The sequence below is a fragment of the Crocodylus porosus genome, unplaced genomic scaffold (genome assembly GCF_001723895.1).
Source record: "Crocodylus porosus isolate Cpor-Errol unplaced genomic scaffold, CroPor_comp1, whole genome shotgun sequence".
Taxonomy (NCBI): domain Eukaryota; kingdom Metazoa; phylum Chordata; order Crocodylia; family Crocodylidae; genus Crocodylus; species Crocodylus porosus.
In genome coordinates this window covers 42,704,480-42,721,832 of record NW_017728931.1, presented here as the reverse complement: position 1 = coordinate 42,721,832, position 17,353 = coordinate 42,704,480, and the positions used below count along the sequence as shown (strand labels likewise).

General features: G+C 43.2%; 1 protein-coding gene across 1 annotated transcript in view; it reads left to right on the top strand.

Moving 5' to 3' along the window:
* SVOPL (SVOP like) overlaps positions 1 to 16,830 on the top strand; it is a 34,921-nt gene extending 18,091 nt beyond the window's left edge. The window contains exons 9-16 of the mRNA XM_019544711.1: positions 320 to 448; positions 3,844 to 3,917; positions 6,617 to 6,819; positions 8,691 to 8,802; positions 9,396 to 9,477; positions 12,191 to 12,280; positions 14,492 to 14,605; positions 16,500 to 16,830. Coding sequence (XP_019400256.1) covers positions 320 to 448; positions 3,844 to 3,917; positions 6,617 to 6,819; positions 8,691 to 8,802; positions 9,396 to 9,477; positions 12,191 to 12,280; positions 14,492 to 14,605; positions 16,500 to 16,511 — 816 coding nt within the window. The 3' untranslated portion in view covers positions 16,512 to 16,830. The remainder of the gene's footprint in view (positions 1 to 319; positions 449 to 3,843; positions 3,918 to 6,616; positions 6,820 to 8,690; positions 8,803 to 9,395; positions 9,478 to 12,190; positions 12,281 to 14,491; positions 14,606 to 16,499) is intronic.
* The last annotated feature ends 523 nt before the right edge of the window (positions 16,831 to 17,353 follow it).

Here is a 17,353-nt window from a genome sequence, read left to right as displayed (position 1 = left end):
AATGAGACAAACCGAAAAGCCAGGGTACCTGGATGATGCCCCACCCCTACTGCCCAGCTCCTATTCAGAGAGGTAAGAACTGCAATATATAAATTAGTTTTTGAAATGGAATGACACATAATTCAAGTTATAGAGGGGTGCCTCAAGTCCAGTGTGGGGTGCCCCGAGTTCAAAAAGTTTGAGAACCAGTGCTGTAGATCTTCAATTACTGAAAGAAAAGAAAAAGGAAAATCCAGTCCCTAGTGGGCTCAGTTTTACTTCCCATAGGTTCAAGATATGAAACATATAAAACCTCTTCCTAACCAGCCTGTATTTGCAGTTCATTCCAGAATCTGCCCGGTTCAACGTATCCACTGGAAATAACAAAGCGGCCATTGAAACATTACAGCAGATTGCCAGGATTAACCGCTCAGTAATGCCTGAAGGGATCTTGGTGGAGTCTGTTAATGTAAGAGATAAAACATCTCCTATTATGTTGTTGGTTAGATGGGGCCAAGGAGATAGAATTATCCAGATTTTAGGGGACAGGTCTAGATTGCTAAACTTCTGCTTTTATTCTGAGCTTTTCTGCTGTGTTGGGTTTCATTCCAGTGGAGTATTGAATAGTATGAGGCGGAAGACAGTGTTTCTGTTGGAGGTGATAATCTAGGCTACTTTACTTGAAAGGACTTATTTTTTACAGTCACCTTCTTCATTCAAATTAACAGAGTGTTGGGAAACAGTTTGCTATTGTGTCCATGAAAAAAAAAAAAGCATTCAGGAGAGAGCACTCTTGAGTTTACCCATTGACATCCCAAGACTTTTCCTACAGGCTGACAGATCTGAAAGCAGGGATCTCACAACTACCCTCTCCTTGAAGAGTGGTTTTTTAAGAGGCTGTTTTCCTCAAAGGGACTTTCTAGGGTACAGAAATAACCAATACCTTCCTGCAAGAATGTAGTGTTTAAGTGAATGCAGAGGGTGCATCCAGACAAGTGCTCACCTGTGGTTTGCGGCACCTCAAACTGCAAACGGGCACATGCAATTTGCAGCGCGGCATCAACATTTAATACCAGGAGCTCCAGGTATCAAAAAAACTGCCAAAAAAGCAGCATGGCACATGCTTCAGGAATATGCACAAGCACACATGAAGGCTTAGCCCTTTAGGGAGATGCTTTGGCTGCTGACCAGAGTGTCTCCCTTCCTTTAGGTGTCTCTCAGCTCCTCCAGTGTGATGGGAGCTGGGAGGAGTGGGGAAACGGGAGTTTCCCCAAAGAAGGGCAATTTGCCCCACACCAAACTGCATGTGCAGGGGTGTATATAGTGGCAAAAAGTAATGGCACAAGTTTGTGCCACTATTTTTTTCCCCTCTGCAAGTGCACACCCCTGCATGTGGGGAAGTAGTTGGGGAATCAGTATCTCATCTCAGGGAGAGACCATGGCTCCAGGAAATAATTCCGGACATTTCCAAAGATTGGGCTTTACCTTGGATCTGAGGAACCTGTAGATTGTTGTCCTGAATCAATGATTATCAGCATCACCTCTGGTATTTGTGAGGTTCCCCGTGCAGCCACAGGGTAGCAGCAATTCTAGAGGACATATTTCTACATGGGGAGCTGAAAAATGTCCTACTCCCCTTGCAGCCTCAGCTCTCACTTGTGAGTTGGATACCCAGCTTCCTCTTGTCAGTGAACTGACAGATTTGTACCGGGAGATTCAAATAAGACAATCCAGTGTCAGGGTTAGCCTGAGCTTAGCATGGCTTTGCATATTTTGGGGGTTTATATGAATTACCAAATGGTTCAGAGCAACATAGGCAGATCAAGAGTGAAAAGTACTCATAAACTCATTGGAAATGAGGGAAGTCGGTTCAGTTCCAGCACATCTACGTGTAAGTCACAACCAGCAACTTGAGGGAGTGGAGCACATAGAAGCCTGCTCTTTACTGATTACAATCAGTCCAGACCTGCTTGTCAGAAGCAGAGCTGCCATAGTGGTCTGGTTGAGGAAGACACAAATCCAAGTGGCCAAAGCCTGTCCTCAGAAATCATCACCCACTTCTTTGAGGTCTCTTGTAGGCACGTCTGCTCTTTATCAAGCCCTATAGGCACTTAGATCTGGGACAGAAATTACATAAATTGGTTTGAGCTCAATCAGTTAAGTCTGCTACTACTTTCGACTAGGTTTATCTCAAACTGGTTTTGGCCATTTTGAAACTGGTTTATGTGCACTGAACTTCTGTTCTGTTACAGGTTTCAACCAGTTTCTGATCACTTAAACTGGTTTGCGTAATGTTTGTGCCTAGCCCTATTGTTGTCCTGGCATTTCATGTGAAGTGGTACTGTTGTAGAGGCAAACAATTAGATTTAACCAGAGAGGCCTTCCTTGTGAGCTTAGTTGAATTTCTGTCATAAAATCTTACTGGCTTTGTGACAGCTTTTGTTAAACTTATGCACAAAGCCATGTTAAACCAAGAAAGAAAATTAACTTGAAATATCCATGTGAATTCATCTCCCTGTGGATTCTTTGAGGGTTAACTGTCCCTTGTCAATTTTGGGTCAGCAAGAATCTCACCCTAGACAAACCAATCCCATAGCTGTTATTGTTAATCTTCCCTTTTATAGCTGTTAGGTCAGATTTTGACACCTGGTAGGTACCATAATCCACAAGCAAATGTCCAGCTTCAGACGTATGACTCTGTGTCTTTTAATGTCATTTCATATCTTGTTACACAAAAGGAACAATGCAAGTGTCAATTAAGACAGCATTAGGTCAAGTAGAAACAAATGAGTATTCACCTAACGTCTTCTAAAATAGCCGGTGATTCATCCAGTATTTCTATGAGAGCGGAGCCCCGTGCATGTGGCAGCAGGGCTGCACAGGATGGTGGCTTTATTCCCCACCCTCTCCACAAAAACTTAGATACAGATCCTCTCCATGTTCTTCTCTTCTGGCTTCTCTTCAGTCTCCATGGTCTTTGAGGTGTGGTAGTGTGTTTATGTATCTACCTTATGCTTCTGCAAACCTGATAAAATCATAGTAACAGGCCGCATCTACACAAGATGCTGACTGTGCAGTTGTTACTGCTCAATCATTTAGTACTTTTACACACAAGTACTGAATGACTGCGCAGTAATCAGCATTACTGTGTGGTAGCATCCCCAATGGCTTTTTGGTGATGCTGACTGCACAGTAGCTTGTTACTACTGCACAGTAGTGTCGCATCACACTTTGTGCCATGCGATGCTACTGTACAATAGTAATGAGCTACTACACAGCCAGTGTCTTGTGTAGATGCAGCCACAGGGTGGGAAGGGCCTCTAGGATTATCTAGAACAGCAGTTGGCAACCTTTTTGGGCTGTGGACCCAGTCACTCCCGCTTTTCCCTGGGATGGCACAGAGAAAGCACCTGCAGCTGGTGCTTTTTCCTGTCCAGTTAGGGAAAACAACCACTGCTGAAAACCCCCAGTTGTCAAGTGCTGCCAAAGCCTCACATCTGTGGGCTGGATCAAATGGCTCTGCAAGCTGAATCTCACCCATGAGCTGTAGGTTGTCAATGCCTGATCTAGAGTGTTTTATGGTGTAGACATACAGGCTGCCTATAGACATGCTTAGGGAGGGTCATTTTAATTAAAGTGGTTACCAGCAAGCTGATCTGATTAAAACACCTTATCCTTATGTGTATTAAGCCTCCATGTGTTTAAAAGTGGCTGTGGGACCTGATTAATTGAGTCTGCCCTGATGTGTTCTAATTACAACACGAACCAGCATGTGTATAGGCAGCCATATTGTCATATCAGAAGCACAATCCATCTGTGGAACACCTTTTTTTAAGCTTTTGCTGCTTCTTAAATAATTTACAGGAAAGAAGAGGTAGATTCAAAGACCTGATGCACCCCAAATACTTGCGAACCACCTTGCAAATATGGATCATCTGGTAAACATATTTTATTTCTTACCAGTTAATTCTTTCATTTCAGCATCTACACAGCCCTTGTTAAAACCTGCCTCTTGACCCTAGTGAGAGGTGGATGAGGCTCTAAGAGACTTGAGGTGATAGTCAATGTAGCTGGAATAGGAGAAGTCTGAATTGGTTTTACTCTTGCTTTTACACACTTGGTTTTCACAGTGCTGCACCAGCTGCCTCTGTACCACGGCCAAAGAACCAGTGAAATAGGTTTCAAACAGAATGTAATTGGTCGTATATTAGCTATGTAGGTATTAGCCAACTTCATTGTCTTGGGAAAATTAAAATGAATAGAAAATGAATTTGATACGAAGTCTCATAAGTAGCCCTCATGCACATAAATATATATTTTATGGCGCCACTGTAGAATTGTAACACACTGATAATATGTGTGGGGGGAGCTCCATGTCCAGAATCTTGCTTTGTCAATCCTTGAATTTTTTCATAATTTTTGTGTAATGTTTTTTTTCCCTTTCCTTCCTGCTTGCCATGTATATAAATTGTGCTACGTGCTAGGGAACCTTCACATCTTCTGTGTTCTTAGTATTTATTCTCTCTGCATTCAGCATACAGCTTGTTGAATAGTTTTAAATTCTGAAACATGCTTCTTCAACTGCCAGGGAAAAGAAATATATAACTCCTTAGCCTGCTTATGATTAGGAGCGAGCTGAATTACTTGGTAATGTTGCGATGAGGCTGCCAGCATCATTAATGCCGTGATTTTGACAGAGAGCCAGGATGCTACGTGAGCTTCCCTTTGCAGTGTTAAAATTTGATTTTAAGAGTCACCACACAGAATGGTGAATGAGGCACTGATGTTCCTACACATTGCCAGTAACAGCTCCAGGGTTTGGTTTGGTTTAAAATATTCACTGTTTGTAGCTCCCCTATCTCCCCCGGCAGAGAAATGGACATTTAAAAAATGTTTCAGCAAAAACATATAGTGGTGCATACTTTTGGCAGTTGCTCTCCCAATCCATATATTATAATGTAGGTCTCAAACAGTTTGCAAATGTTATAAGGTGGGTAAAAGAGTGCTTGTGATGATTTCCAGACACCTCTGGTATAGAACACAGTCTCTATTTACTGGTGTACAGCAATACATCCCAGTTTAAAAGAAGATGGGGTGGGAGTGGGGATAAATTTTCTTCAATTGCAGTTGCACAGGGAATGGTGCAGAGCTGAATGCAGTTTCACAGACTGGCATTTGGCAAGGCATTGGGGTTAACCATCCTAGTCACAGAAGAAGTGCCACGGGATCTTTAATGGCTCCAAGGAATTGGGCTCTTGATTTTGCATTTTAAACAAACACTTGCAAACTGCAAGACTTGTGTAAAAGCTCACATCGAAGGATGTTACACGGCCCAGTGCTGCTGTGCTCATTTGAGTATCACATTATTCTCTGTGCCAACCATGAAAGAAGGTCATATCCAATGGGCAAAGTGCACCCCTATGCAAAGGGCCAGAACAAGTACTGCATAAGCTGGCCCACTGAAGCCATCTTACCTAAGCCCTCAAACCAGTGTAGGTGGTGCACAAACCTTAGCTCAGCTTTTCCTGCACTAAAATGAATTCCATCCCTGGGATAGAGGTTTCTGCCCATTTTACAAATAGGAAACTTGAGAAACATGGAGATAATGGTTACTTATAGAGTGCAGACTCTTCAGATTGGGAACTGGGGACCAGATCCAAGAGGTTAGATCTGAGTGCTCTGACGCACTACCTCAGTACTACTTATAGTAGTAGTAAAAAGATCAGTGAAGTTAAGAGATGACCGTCATTGAATGACATGCAAAGAATCATGGGCAGAACCAGTGGGAGGTGCAGGAGACGGGAGCTGTAGCCACACCCCACTTTGGCTGCATGGAGCTGGCACAGCAAGCTTTCTGTGCTCAGGGGCTCATCAGCATGGCTGCCAGAACTCATGTTGTCATGGCTCTGGAAACCAGAGAACTGGGCCACCACTTGTCCCTTGCCCACTCCTGAATTCAGTGATAGGGGAAAAGGGGGAGATGAGTCGCAACATCATTCACCCCCCAGGGTTGTAGAATAGTGGCAACGTGGGTTCCAGCAGTAGGTGTTAGCTGATGAGCCAGCTGATGAGAGGTCCCCTGTGTGAGTCATAATGCCAAAGTTGGGGGGGGGCGGGTTGCAGTTGTGTCCCCTCCCTGCCAGCTGCCTGGATTTTCCCCTGAATCTTGTAGGTGCAACTGTGTAATGTGCAATGGGTTTGAGTTACACTTGGACTCCTGGGGGGCGGGGGGGGGAGGTTTGCAGCAGTGGCAGGCAGCTGAAAGCTGGAAGGAGCCACTGCTGCCTGAATTGCTTAGAAAGGCATGGAGTGGGCCAGGGCTCTTGTCTCTTATGGAGGGGCATTTGGGGGGCTCTTATCTCTTATGGTGGGGCTCTCATTTCTTATGGGGAGCTCAGTACTCCCCCAACCCCCAAGCCTCTCATATTTGAACCCTGCAGTGACATCCACTGTACTACTGGTTACACAAATCAGTGCTGGGAGTCAGATTGCTAAATCTTAATGCTTACTTAAATGTTTTGCATGGTAATTTCCATGAGGTGTTTGATACCTGCTGAGCTTTATTCATCTAGAATTTCACGAACCTGCTGTTATTCTGTCCTTTGCATTGGCTTTTATTTTTCTTTTTTCCCCACAGGCTGGGAATAGCTTTTGCTTATTACGGAGTCATCCTGGCCAGTGCTGAGTTACTGGAGCGGGACCTGGTTTGTGGCTCTCAGGCATCAGTAACAGAAGAATTTGGAGATCATTCGCAGGAAAGCCAAAGCCCGTGTCACTGTCACTTATTTGCCCCTTCAGATTACCAGACCATGATCATCAGCACAATTGGAGAGATTGCATGTAACAGAAAGTCTTCTATCTTTTCTTTCTGTAGCTTTAATACACTGTGCAAAGTGTTTAGGTCAGTAGATTGACATGCACAAGCATAAATCATCAGTATGATCTGCATGCAATTCATCCTGCATTGCTAGTTAGTGCAAGGCCTGTGTATCACTTCTGTGGGACTCAGCACTTTGATCCTTCAAGGAGTCATTATTCTGACTTCAGTCCAAAAACCACTCAGGGTGAGATCTGGAGAGACACTTAAGGCACCTCCAACTAAGTGTATGTTCTAGATCAGTGGTTCCCAACCTTGGGACGTGACCCAAATTAAGATCATGGGGGGTCCACAGTAGGATTGCGTTGGTTCCACGGAGCCAGGCGGGGCGGCCGTGGTCTCTCCCTCAAGGCAGCTGTGGTTTGGCCCACCTCCTTCCCCGTGGCATGAAGGTTTCTTTACATTTCTTTCAGTCAGAAATTCTGTCTGCGGGGTCCTGCACAAAGTTAAGGGGGCCCCGCACAGCCTGATTTACCCCTATCCCCACATCCCCCAAGGATTGGCTCTGGGTTGGGGGGTCCTGATTTAAGGTCATAGCAAGAAAAGGCTGGGAACCACTGTTCTAGATTATGAAACACATATTACTCTCCTCCTTCCCCAGAGAAGGTCAAAAAGGAAGGTACATCTTATACACTGGAGAATGTCAGGAAATTGAAATTAGACGCTGGTAATGATACAGTACTCTCATCCTGGAGGTCAGTCTGGAACTGCAAGTCCAGATGAGAAAAAAACAAGGAAGACAAGTATGTGTAGCTGCTCCCACCTCCACGTCAGGTTGCTCTAGCACAGGGACCCACTAGGCCATTCTATCCAGCCTGTGGGGCCCCTAACAAATTTAGAAAATCAATATTTATCTGCTCCTGGCTGCCTGTCATGCGGCCCTCTATGGCTTGCCAAAACTCAGTAAGGGGTCCTCTGCCTGAAATACTTGCCCGCCCCTGGTCTAGCACATGCTGGGTCCGGAGCCTGCTGTGTCTCCACATTGTTTTCACAGAAAGCAAAGAAGCGTGCCCACTGCCGTCCTTTCCTATGCATGTCCCAGACTAATCCTCCATCTGTATCAGTCTGCCCCTCACTGTACTTTGACCCTGCTCCTGTCTCCTATGTGGTGCCGGGAAGAGAAACTCTGTGGGAACAGGACCCCAGTCTCATCATTTTTACTTCTCTTGGTGATTCAGGGAGCTCAGATACTGTGTGGTGGGGGAGTGGGGAGGAGTTGTCTTGAGTTAGCTACTGGAATTCTGAGACATGCATAGGAGTCTGTTCTGGGCCTGCACGTCAGATACCTCTATTCAGTCACGATCCAATGCCTGGAGGACTCTTTTGCATAAATTTGGGAATTTTGGTGTATACCTTGTGTATGTTTTGCTTGAATGGGCCAAAGTGCTTGATTCTTAACATTTTGTGGGCCTTGAGCCCTTGATGACTTGTCCCAGGTCACATGAGCAATCTTTGCTAGTTCTGGGAGTGGACCTCCAGATTCCTTGAGTTCTAGCACACTGCCTCTAACCACAACACCATCTTTTCTTGCCCTCTCACAGTAGTATTAGCCTGTGATTGATTCACTAATTTGACATCATGGCAGCTCTTGTACAAGAGCAATGTGAGTCTAGACTGTGCATAAAGCAGGCATCATAAGTATAATACAGGAAGGCAGGCTTAACGATAAAAATCCTGACATGGAAAGTAGGATCCTGGTGTTGGGCAACTCTTCTTCTGTTTCTACTACCAGGGTACAATTCCTAGCCAGGAAATAGTGAGCAACAAATAAGGTCTAAAAACAGGTAGAGAATCTAACCCCAGTTTGACATTCTTGTTTTATTCTTTTTCCCAGTAAATCCCTTAAATATTGTAGGCATCAATTTTCTAGGAAGACGACTGAGCCTGTCTATAACAATGGGATGCACTGCTCTGTTCTTCCTGCTCCTCAATGTCTGCACAACAAGGTACCTGTACAATTTGTATGCTGGTAATGGTATGGTTGATTGCAGTACCATAGTCAGGTGGCAGGGCCTGTTAAATTCTCTGTTTGCTAATCAGCTACTCTGATCATTCTCTTGGCAGTTGCACTTCACTTCCCAGCAAAAATGTGATAGCAAAAGCCGTAATGAGAGCTTGTATTACTGAGACTATGTGTCTCACAAAATATACTGTAGGACATTTACTAGCATGCTAAGACCTTGAAAATAATTACAGCCAGCCTATGCATTAAGCTAAGTAAACAAAGTCCATTGAGAGAGCCACTATCTTTGGGTTTTTTTCTTCTTCTTGTGTAATGTGTGTTTTCTTATTCACCCAGCTGGGGAGTCCAAAGGGACTGGAGGGTGCTGATCTATGTGAATTAACAAGGTCTGATTGTATTCACTAAATGAATGTTGAATAGAGGAAAATTTCCATATCCTTCCTAATAAAGCTGGACCAGGACTTCAGAGAGTGCTTATGAAATGCCCTTTCAGTTTAAAGATTCTGGTCTGATCTCAGTGTCTTTGGCAAAAATTATTCACCAAGGTGAATATTCTCCACCTTTCTTTCTTTCTAGTGCTGGTCTGATTGGTTTTCTTTTCATGCTGCGTGCTTTGGTGTCAGCAAACTTCAATACCATCTACATTTACACAGCAGAGGTGGGTCCCCTTCTGGCATTTCTTCTCCAACAAAGTGTATAAAATGGATGAAGGCACATTTGAGTAGTTTGGTGACTGTCCTCATTTTAATCACATAGTTACAGTGACTTTACTATATCTGAGGGTCTCTGGTCTTATGCTAGTCTCTGAATGCTGTTTTAGTTGCCTGTTCTGCTTATATGTATACAATCAGATACAAAACTGGATGAGTAGCTGAGATGGCAAGAAAAAGAAAATAGGAATTGCCATACAAGACCAGAGGCACAGTCCATCTGCTACAGAATCCTGTCCCTCCCGGTAGCCTGTTCCAAATTCTTCAAAGGAAGAGGCACCCCCTCATAATGACCACTTACTAAATAATGTCCCAATGGATGGAAATATTTCCGTTTGTTAGTGGGTTGATTGATGCTTCACAGTAGGAAGGTTTATCTCTCTCAATTTTTAGAGCGGAATTTCACCGCAAATGTTTTTAGCCATGGAAATCTCGTCTTCAGTGATTGTTCATGCCAGTGAATTCTACAGATTTATTTTGTGTTGTGTGAAAATAGTTTCTTTTATTGGGGTTAAGTACTAGGGCTATGTGAAATTTTGCTGGCCATTTCACTTCGACACTATTTCCACCAATTTTGAGGTCAAACCAGCAAAACTGGAATGAAACAAAGACCATCAAAATAGCCTCAAAACAAAATGAGGCTGGTCGAATACGTTTTGAAAGTCAAAATGTTTTGACCATAGGCTGGGGATAGGAAGCCAGTCTAGCTGGGCTGACTTTCCATCCCTAGCACAAGATCCGGCAGGGGGTGGCTAGGCAGCCCAGCTGGGCTAATTCCCCATCCCCTGCGCTAGATTGCGCCAGGCTGGCACCCCTGGCATGATCTAGGGATGGGAAAGCGGCCCAGCTGAGCTGCCTCCTACCCCGACACAATCTAGCAGGGATGGGAAGGCAGCCCAGCTGGGCTGACTTACCAACCCCAGTGAAAGGTCAAAACAGCATTGAAATAGTCTTTCTGTTTCAATGGAATGGAATAGGACAGCTGTTTTGACTTGAAATGAAATTCGACACGAAACGCTGTTCCTTCAAACCGTTAAAATTCAAGGTGAAACGGAACAATGCCGTTTCACAAAGCCCTATTAAGAACCCATTTTATACTCGTGTACCACACGCATCTTTCCTCCAAAAATTAGCCTGCTAAAATTGATACATGTATCTTAAGGGATGCTAATTTTCTGCCCAGAATAGTAGCAATGGCATTTCTATTCAGGCATTTTTGAGGGAGCCGATTAATTTCATGACTTGTAATCTCCTTGATTTCTGCCAATTACTCTTAACTCAGAAGGCATTAATGACCCATTCTCCTTTTTAACAGCTCTGATTTTCCACTAATCAAGCTGTCCTTAGGCAACTGTGCTGAAGAATTTGAAGTTTAGTGATTCCTGATCTCTCTCCTCTAATTTCTCAGCCCCCAGACTGTTTTCATCTTGAGATTTGTGCATGAATCCAGTCTTCAAGAGCTGCTAACAGTTTAGCCATGAAACACTTAAAACTGTAGCTTTTACCTGACCAGGAAAAAGGGGATGTCAGAGGAAGTTTAGATTCTGCCACTGATACATGTGGCCAAACTCTGGAAAAGTTGTTTTTATTACCCTTAGTTCTGCCTCCCCAAATATAAAGTGTCTTTTTGTTGTGGGCATGTAATATGCAAGAAAACACGGTGTATTACCTTTCAGTTTCACAAAAAGCCCCTTGATGCAGCATTACAAGGAAAGGCAAATAGAAGCACCTGCTCAACCTGCTCACTGTCATTAATTATTTAGCGTAACACAGTGATGCTTATCAGAAGGCACTAGCATTGCAGAAATATTAACATTTCAGTGTTTTTGGTGTACATTCTTTTGCTGGAAATGGATGCGTCAGAAGCCACTAATGTGAGAGAATTTTGCACCAGTCAAAAGCTAGGCTGCAACCACCACCACAACTGCACCATACTTCTGGAGACCTTGCTCCTCTCATTGGAAAGGAGGCATCTGGAGTCCTTTAAAAATAGTTTAGTGGTGAAGGAAATAATTTCCCATTGGCCCTTCTGCAAGCAAAGCTATATCAGGCAATAAAATACCCTCTCCCCTAAAATACTAGCAAAGTATTTAAATACTTGCCTAACTTTAAACATATTGAAGATAATGGGACATAGGTATTTGCTTAACTCTATGCATAAAACTAATCATGTGTTTTAAGTGCTCTATTGGCTCATAGCCTAGGAGAAGAGAAAAGAAAAGAGTACGTTCCGCAGTGAGACCCTGGGCATTTTGTCAGGTGATTTTCCCTGTTACAAATGTTGTGAGTGAATTTAAAGCTTGGACAAAGTGCTGGCTTGGAATCTGCGGACAGTCTGTATCTCCCTGTTCACCAGGCAGAGAGAATGGCAAATCATACTCTTCCCAAGCCACCCTGCCAATGCTTTTCAAACTGGACCTTGCGGAACTACCTCTCCAGCTGAGGAATTAGTTCACCATCTCCAACTTCAGCAAGACTCAAAAAATCTTCATTTTGGACAGGAATGGAAAGAATTTCAAAGGCAGAAATGAGAACTGGGGGGGGGCTTGTTACCCTTTGAGACTTCCCTCCAACTGTTGGCCTTTATAATGTAGTGAGCATTTGTGAATAAGCTGAATCACATGCGTTTTCTTATATGTAATGTTTTTTCTCCTGCTGTAGGTTTATCCCACTACTATGCGAGCATTGGGGATGGGGACAAGTGGGTCATTGTGTCGGATTGGAGCTATGGTGGCACCATTTATAGCACAAGTATGAAGTTTTTTCTGTTGCATCTTGTTGTGCGATGGTGGTTGTCAGTCAGAGGAGCCCGTAGATTGGGAGTTCCTCAGGCACTTTGAAACAGGTTTTTAGCTATTATTTTTTTTTAGTGGGCCCATTGTTGTGTTTTGTAAGTTGGTATACTCCATGCCTAGTCGGCTTCCCAATACACACAAGGAACCCTTTGTAGTGCCTCTTTTGAAATTTGTCTAGCCTTTGCCAAACCATTAGTTGTTTACATGGGGAAAAAGCCTAAATCCTGTTTTGCCTAGTCAGCTGCATACTTTCATGTCAGAATGTAGACCTGTGGAAGGCACAAAGGACAGCATTCTATTGCCCTGCCAAAACACCCATCGCTTATGCAGACTTTAAGCATCTAAGCCAGGGGTGGGCAATTATTTTGGGAGGAGGGCTGCTTACTGAGTTTTGCCAAGCCATCAAGGGCTGCATGACAGGCACTCAGGGACAGATAAATACTAATTTTCTAAATTTTTAGGGGCCACACAGGATGGATAGAATGGCCTGGCAAGCTGCATCTGGCCTCTGGGCTGCGTTTTGCCCACCCTTGATCAAAGCCATTCAATGACATTCTACTTTGCATGCCCTGAATCACATTTACACACCGAAGGGTGCCAATACATGTGCTTAGGGGTGTGTGGGGGTGTTAATTAGATTGGTTCCTGAAGAGCTGCTCGTATTAAAATGCTGCAGCATCATGTATATTAAGCCCCAGGGCATTTAAAAATGACCATGGGACATTGTAACTATAGATCATTTGATCACCTTTAGTTAAAGCATGCCAGTGGCCATTTTTAAATTCACAGGGGCTTTATACACATGATGCTGCAGCTATGCTAGAGCATTCTAATTTGAATGCATTGGAACATTAGGCACCCTAAAGGCTTTACCCAGTTAAGGCAGACATTTAGTTCACTTTAGGTGCCCAAATAGCAGTTTTCCAGTGGGATATTTGCCACTTTTGGCACTTCTGTACAGTTTGGACTCCTACTCCCAAGCCATGTAGACATGTAAAATGTCCACGCTGAGCACGTGCAGTAGGTTATGCACTGTCTGGGCAGCTACTGGGTAAACTTGCCAAAATTTTATCCAGCAAGAATAGAGAAGGAAGGCACTTCCAAGTTTGCACCTCTGCCAAGACAGAGGAGACCCAGAAACCCTAACAGGGAGAAGTGTGTGCATGTGTCTTAAAAAAGAAATAGCTACCTACTCAATTAGTAGTAGCAAACCTCAAGGCCTCTGCTTTCCTTTCAGAAGAAGGCCCACAAATGCACAGTACTCAGCCTTTTCCAGGCCTTTATCACTTGCCTAGCAGTAGAGCCTGCCACCAGCAACAACATGTAATTCATGTAAAACATATGGCTCATACTGGCATTATTTCAGTGGTACCGGGGTGTACCTGATGTATTTGGCATCAAAGTCACAAGGCAGAAAAAGTCTTAGGAGCAGGAGCCTATGACTCCCTCCCTGAGAAGGTAGCAGCCCCTCTGTGCTCAAGGGATGGTGCAGACAGATTGATAGTGTAAACAGACTTGGAAACATTTGGAACATAATAGTCATTGGACAGACACAGTCCCTATTGCTCCCTCTTCTCCTTCTCCCAGTCTGGAATGCTTCAAAATCACTGCAGCTGCATCCTCTCCAGCCAGGGGATGTAAAAGGAGTTTGTGGGGACTTGCAGGTCCACATACCCCCACCGCCCTCCCCAAGGGGACCACCTGGGCAACAATGCATGATGGAAGAGGATCCTTATGTAGGTATCTATCTGTTTAGGCCAGAAGTCCTGCTAAGATACCTACACCTTCTGCACTCTAGAAGAAGTAAACAGTCGTGACAAGGTGGGGTTAGAACTCAGGACATCCTCCTTTCCAGTGCTGTGTCTCTTACAGGTTTACATTTAGATCTCTAAGTAACACTAAGCCACATTTCCACAAAGCAGGATGTGGGCCCAGGACATCTAGATCTAGATCTGTATACACTACTGTATAGAATATACATACTTGTTCATACTTGTAACCACTCTTTTGATGTGGTTATACTCACTGGACAGATTTTCTGGCCATCATCAAGTCCTTTAGTTGCTTGAAATCTTCCACCCAAGTCACGTTTCTTAATTCTGAACAAACCATTGGATAAGTATCTTGCATGGCAGCATTAACTGGTGCTTGAATTATATATTTGTAGGTTCTCATGAGTGCATCATTCCTTGGGGCCCTGTGTCTTTTCTCAGGAGTGTGTATTGTGTGCGCCGTCTCTGCCTTCACTCTGCCCATAGAGACCAAGGGAAGGGCACTCCAGGTTTGTACCAGTTCACTACTACTCTAGGCATAGCAAATTAACTCTTTTGTGACCCCCTAAGCTGTTATGCAGTTAACTTAGCACCTAAGGCACATGAGTCACACGCCTGCCAAAATAAGCACCTCTAAACCAGGGAGACACTTAAATTAACTACATAAGTATTTTTATCATTGTAGTTAAAATCAGGGCAGGTTTTGGTTGTTTGTTTGACTTATGTGGATCATGGCTAAGACACAATCACTGGGTGCAAGTCATTCATGTGTTACAACAGTGGATGTTCAGTCAGATTTTTATTTACTTAGAAGCCTAAAGGTAGAGATTGGAGTTTGGTACAAAACAGACTAAGACAGACAGGCTCCTCATTCCTATTCCTTCCAAAAGGTCTTAGGGGCCTGATTTTTAAAGATATGTAAGCACCAACCTTCTATCGATTCTAAAGGGAGTGCAGTGTCTACTCTTTAAAAATCTGGTCCTAGGTACCTAAATCCATTAGGTTGCTTTTGAAAATGCCATTCATTTTCTCTCCTCTACTTCAGGCAGCCCTCTGCTTTTACAAATCTGGCCTTCAATTTTAAACTATGACTTTAAAAGATATTTGACTTACTGTGTAAAAGATAGTATATACAAAACAGACTTAACAAAACAACCTTCTCTCCCTCTGAGGGTGCAAAGGGCCAGCCGACCACTTAAGCCCTGAAAGGGTTGATACTGTGATAAGTGTCAAGAAACACTTCATTAAATTGCTGTACAGGTAAAAGGAAAGCTTTGAGTCATTTGTAACGGGCTTGTCTAACAGTGACCTAGGTGAATGGGAGTTTAAATGATTATTTAATGTGCTAAGCCTTTTCTTTCCTGAGACTGGATGTACTTCCGTAAGCTAAAATCACAGCTGAAATTTTTAAGGGCATCATTCTTACTGCAAATAAGACCCATGGCCCTGATTTTGTTGTCATTTATGTACAGAAATAGCTCATTAAGATTAATGAGTGGAACCAAGTATGCCCAGCACACTGGTATGTTAGTAGGAGTGTGGCCACAGACCTTAGCTTGGACAGGGATGATACTAACATTTACACAAGTTACTTTTGTTTTGCATGTGATGTCTCACTGACCGTAATTAAATTACTCCTGCACATAAAGTTACTCACGGATTTTGTTGAATCAGGGCCTCTTCTTCTGTCCATGATCCTCAACCAGGATACTGAGGCAAATGCCTACACATGATTCACAAGAAAAACACATCTTTCAAAGAAGAATTCATGGTGTCAGAAACATTCTGACCTGTTGTGGTTCTTGCAAAATCCTTGCAGCAGTAGATTTGTTCTACTGCTGTTTCCATAGTAAAAAAAAAACACCGAGCGAAGTCTAAGAGCTGGCATCTTCCAAGGGGTGCATTGAGTCTAAAAAGATTGAGAACCACTATATTAGTGTGATCTGTGCTATACAAAAATCCAGCTATGTAGCTAAGGAATATCTATATGCTTGAGCAGAATGAGCACAGTTAACCCTGACCAGGTATTCAGCTGTCTGTCTAAATAGTGCCTTCAATGCTGATATCATTTTCTACTTTGAATGAAAGTATTACTGAAACTTTGTTGCCAGCCATGTTTCAAAAGTAATTTTGGAATCCAGGCCAGTAATACTTGAAAGAAAATATCCTGAAAATATCTACTCTGTATGCCAGATTTCAGTCTTGGCAGGATAAAAACTGCAGATCTCATAATGTTCTACGGTGATTGCAGATTCAAGGCAAGGTTTTTGGAAACATACATATAAATGCACATATCTGTTTAGATTCCCTATCTTTCCCTGTATCATTACTCTCAATCTTCAATTCCTAAGTATTCTCACTTTGACTCTGATTTATCCTTTTGTATTTGTTTCCATTTTTTAGCAAAGTAAATGAACACAGATACCCTGGCTTAGCTCCAGTGGCAGAGATAAAGGAACATTTGGAATATTTCCTGCATTTCATCTGAGCTGTATTTTATGTTGATTGCTTTTTGATGCCATTTCTGGAAAGAGGAGGTATAAATAATTGCAGATGAAGAGCACACAATCTACATTTTCTACAGCACATATTTGGAAAAATTGCCATTTGTATTGTTCCTGTGATTCAATAAATAAATGATTTCTTTCCATCCCCCCACTCCAGCCCCAGCAAGAGGAAGTCTCTTTACTATGTACACAGTTAATGCCATGCCACAAAAAGGCTGGTGGATGATGGCCACTAAAATAAATGGGTTCTAGAAACATCTGAGAGTGTGTGAAGCTAAATTCTGTTGCAATTTACACTCTGTGCAACTCTACTGACTTCAATAGATCCAGGGCTAGGGTAGATTTGGTCCTTGGGTATCTGCACATAGTTAATGGCACACATGGGGTGGGTGTTTGCCTTCAGGTGTATGGATGTTGCCATGAAAATGCAGCTATACTGGGAGGGATGTACCCATTATGTATAACATTCTTTCTCTAAACGGTCCCAATGTGCTCTCAGGATCACATTTACCCAAAGATCCTTGTCTCTCAGGATCAGGCTTTTCAGGGATTTCTAAAGTACTTTGGGATGACTATTACTATTTCAGAACTACAGCTGGTTAGAAATGTTCTGGTAGCACCATTCTTTCTTCAGGCAATCATCACTTCTATTGAAATTTGTTTTCCTACCAACTCAACTCACCTGATCAGCTCATTAGTAGCATGCTGGACAAGCTGCCAGTATAGGCTTTGCTCCCTAATCCCATGCCA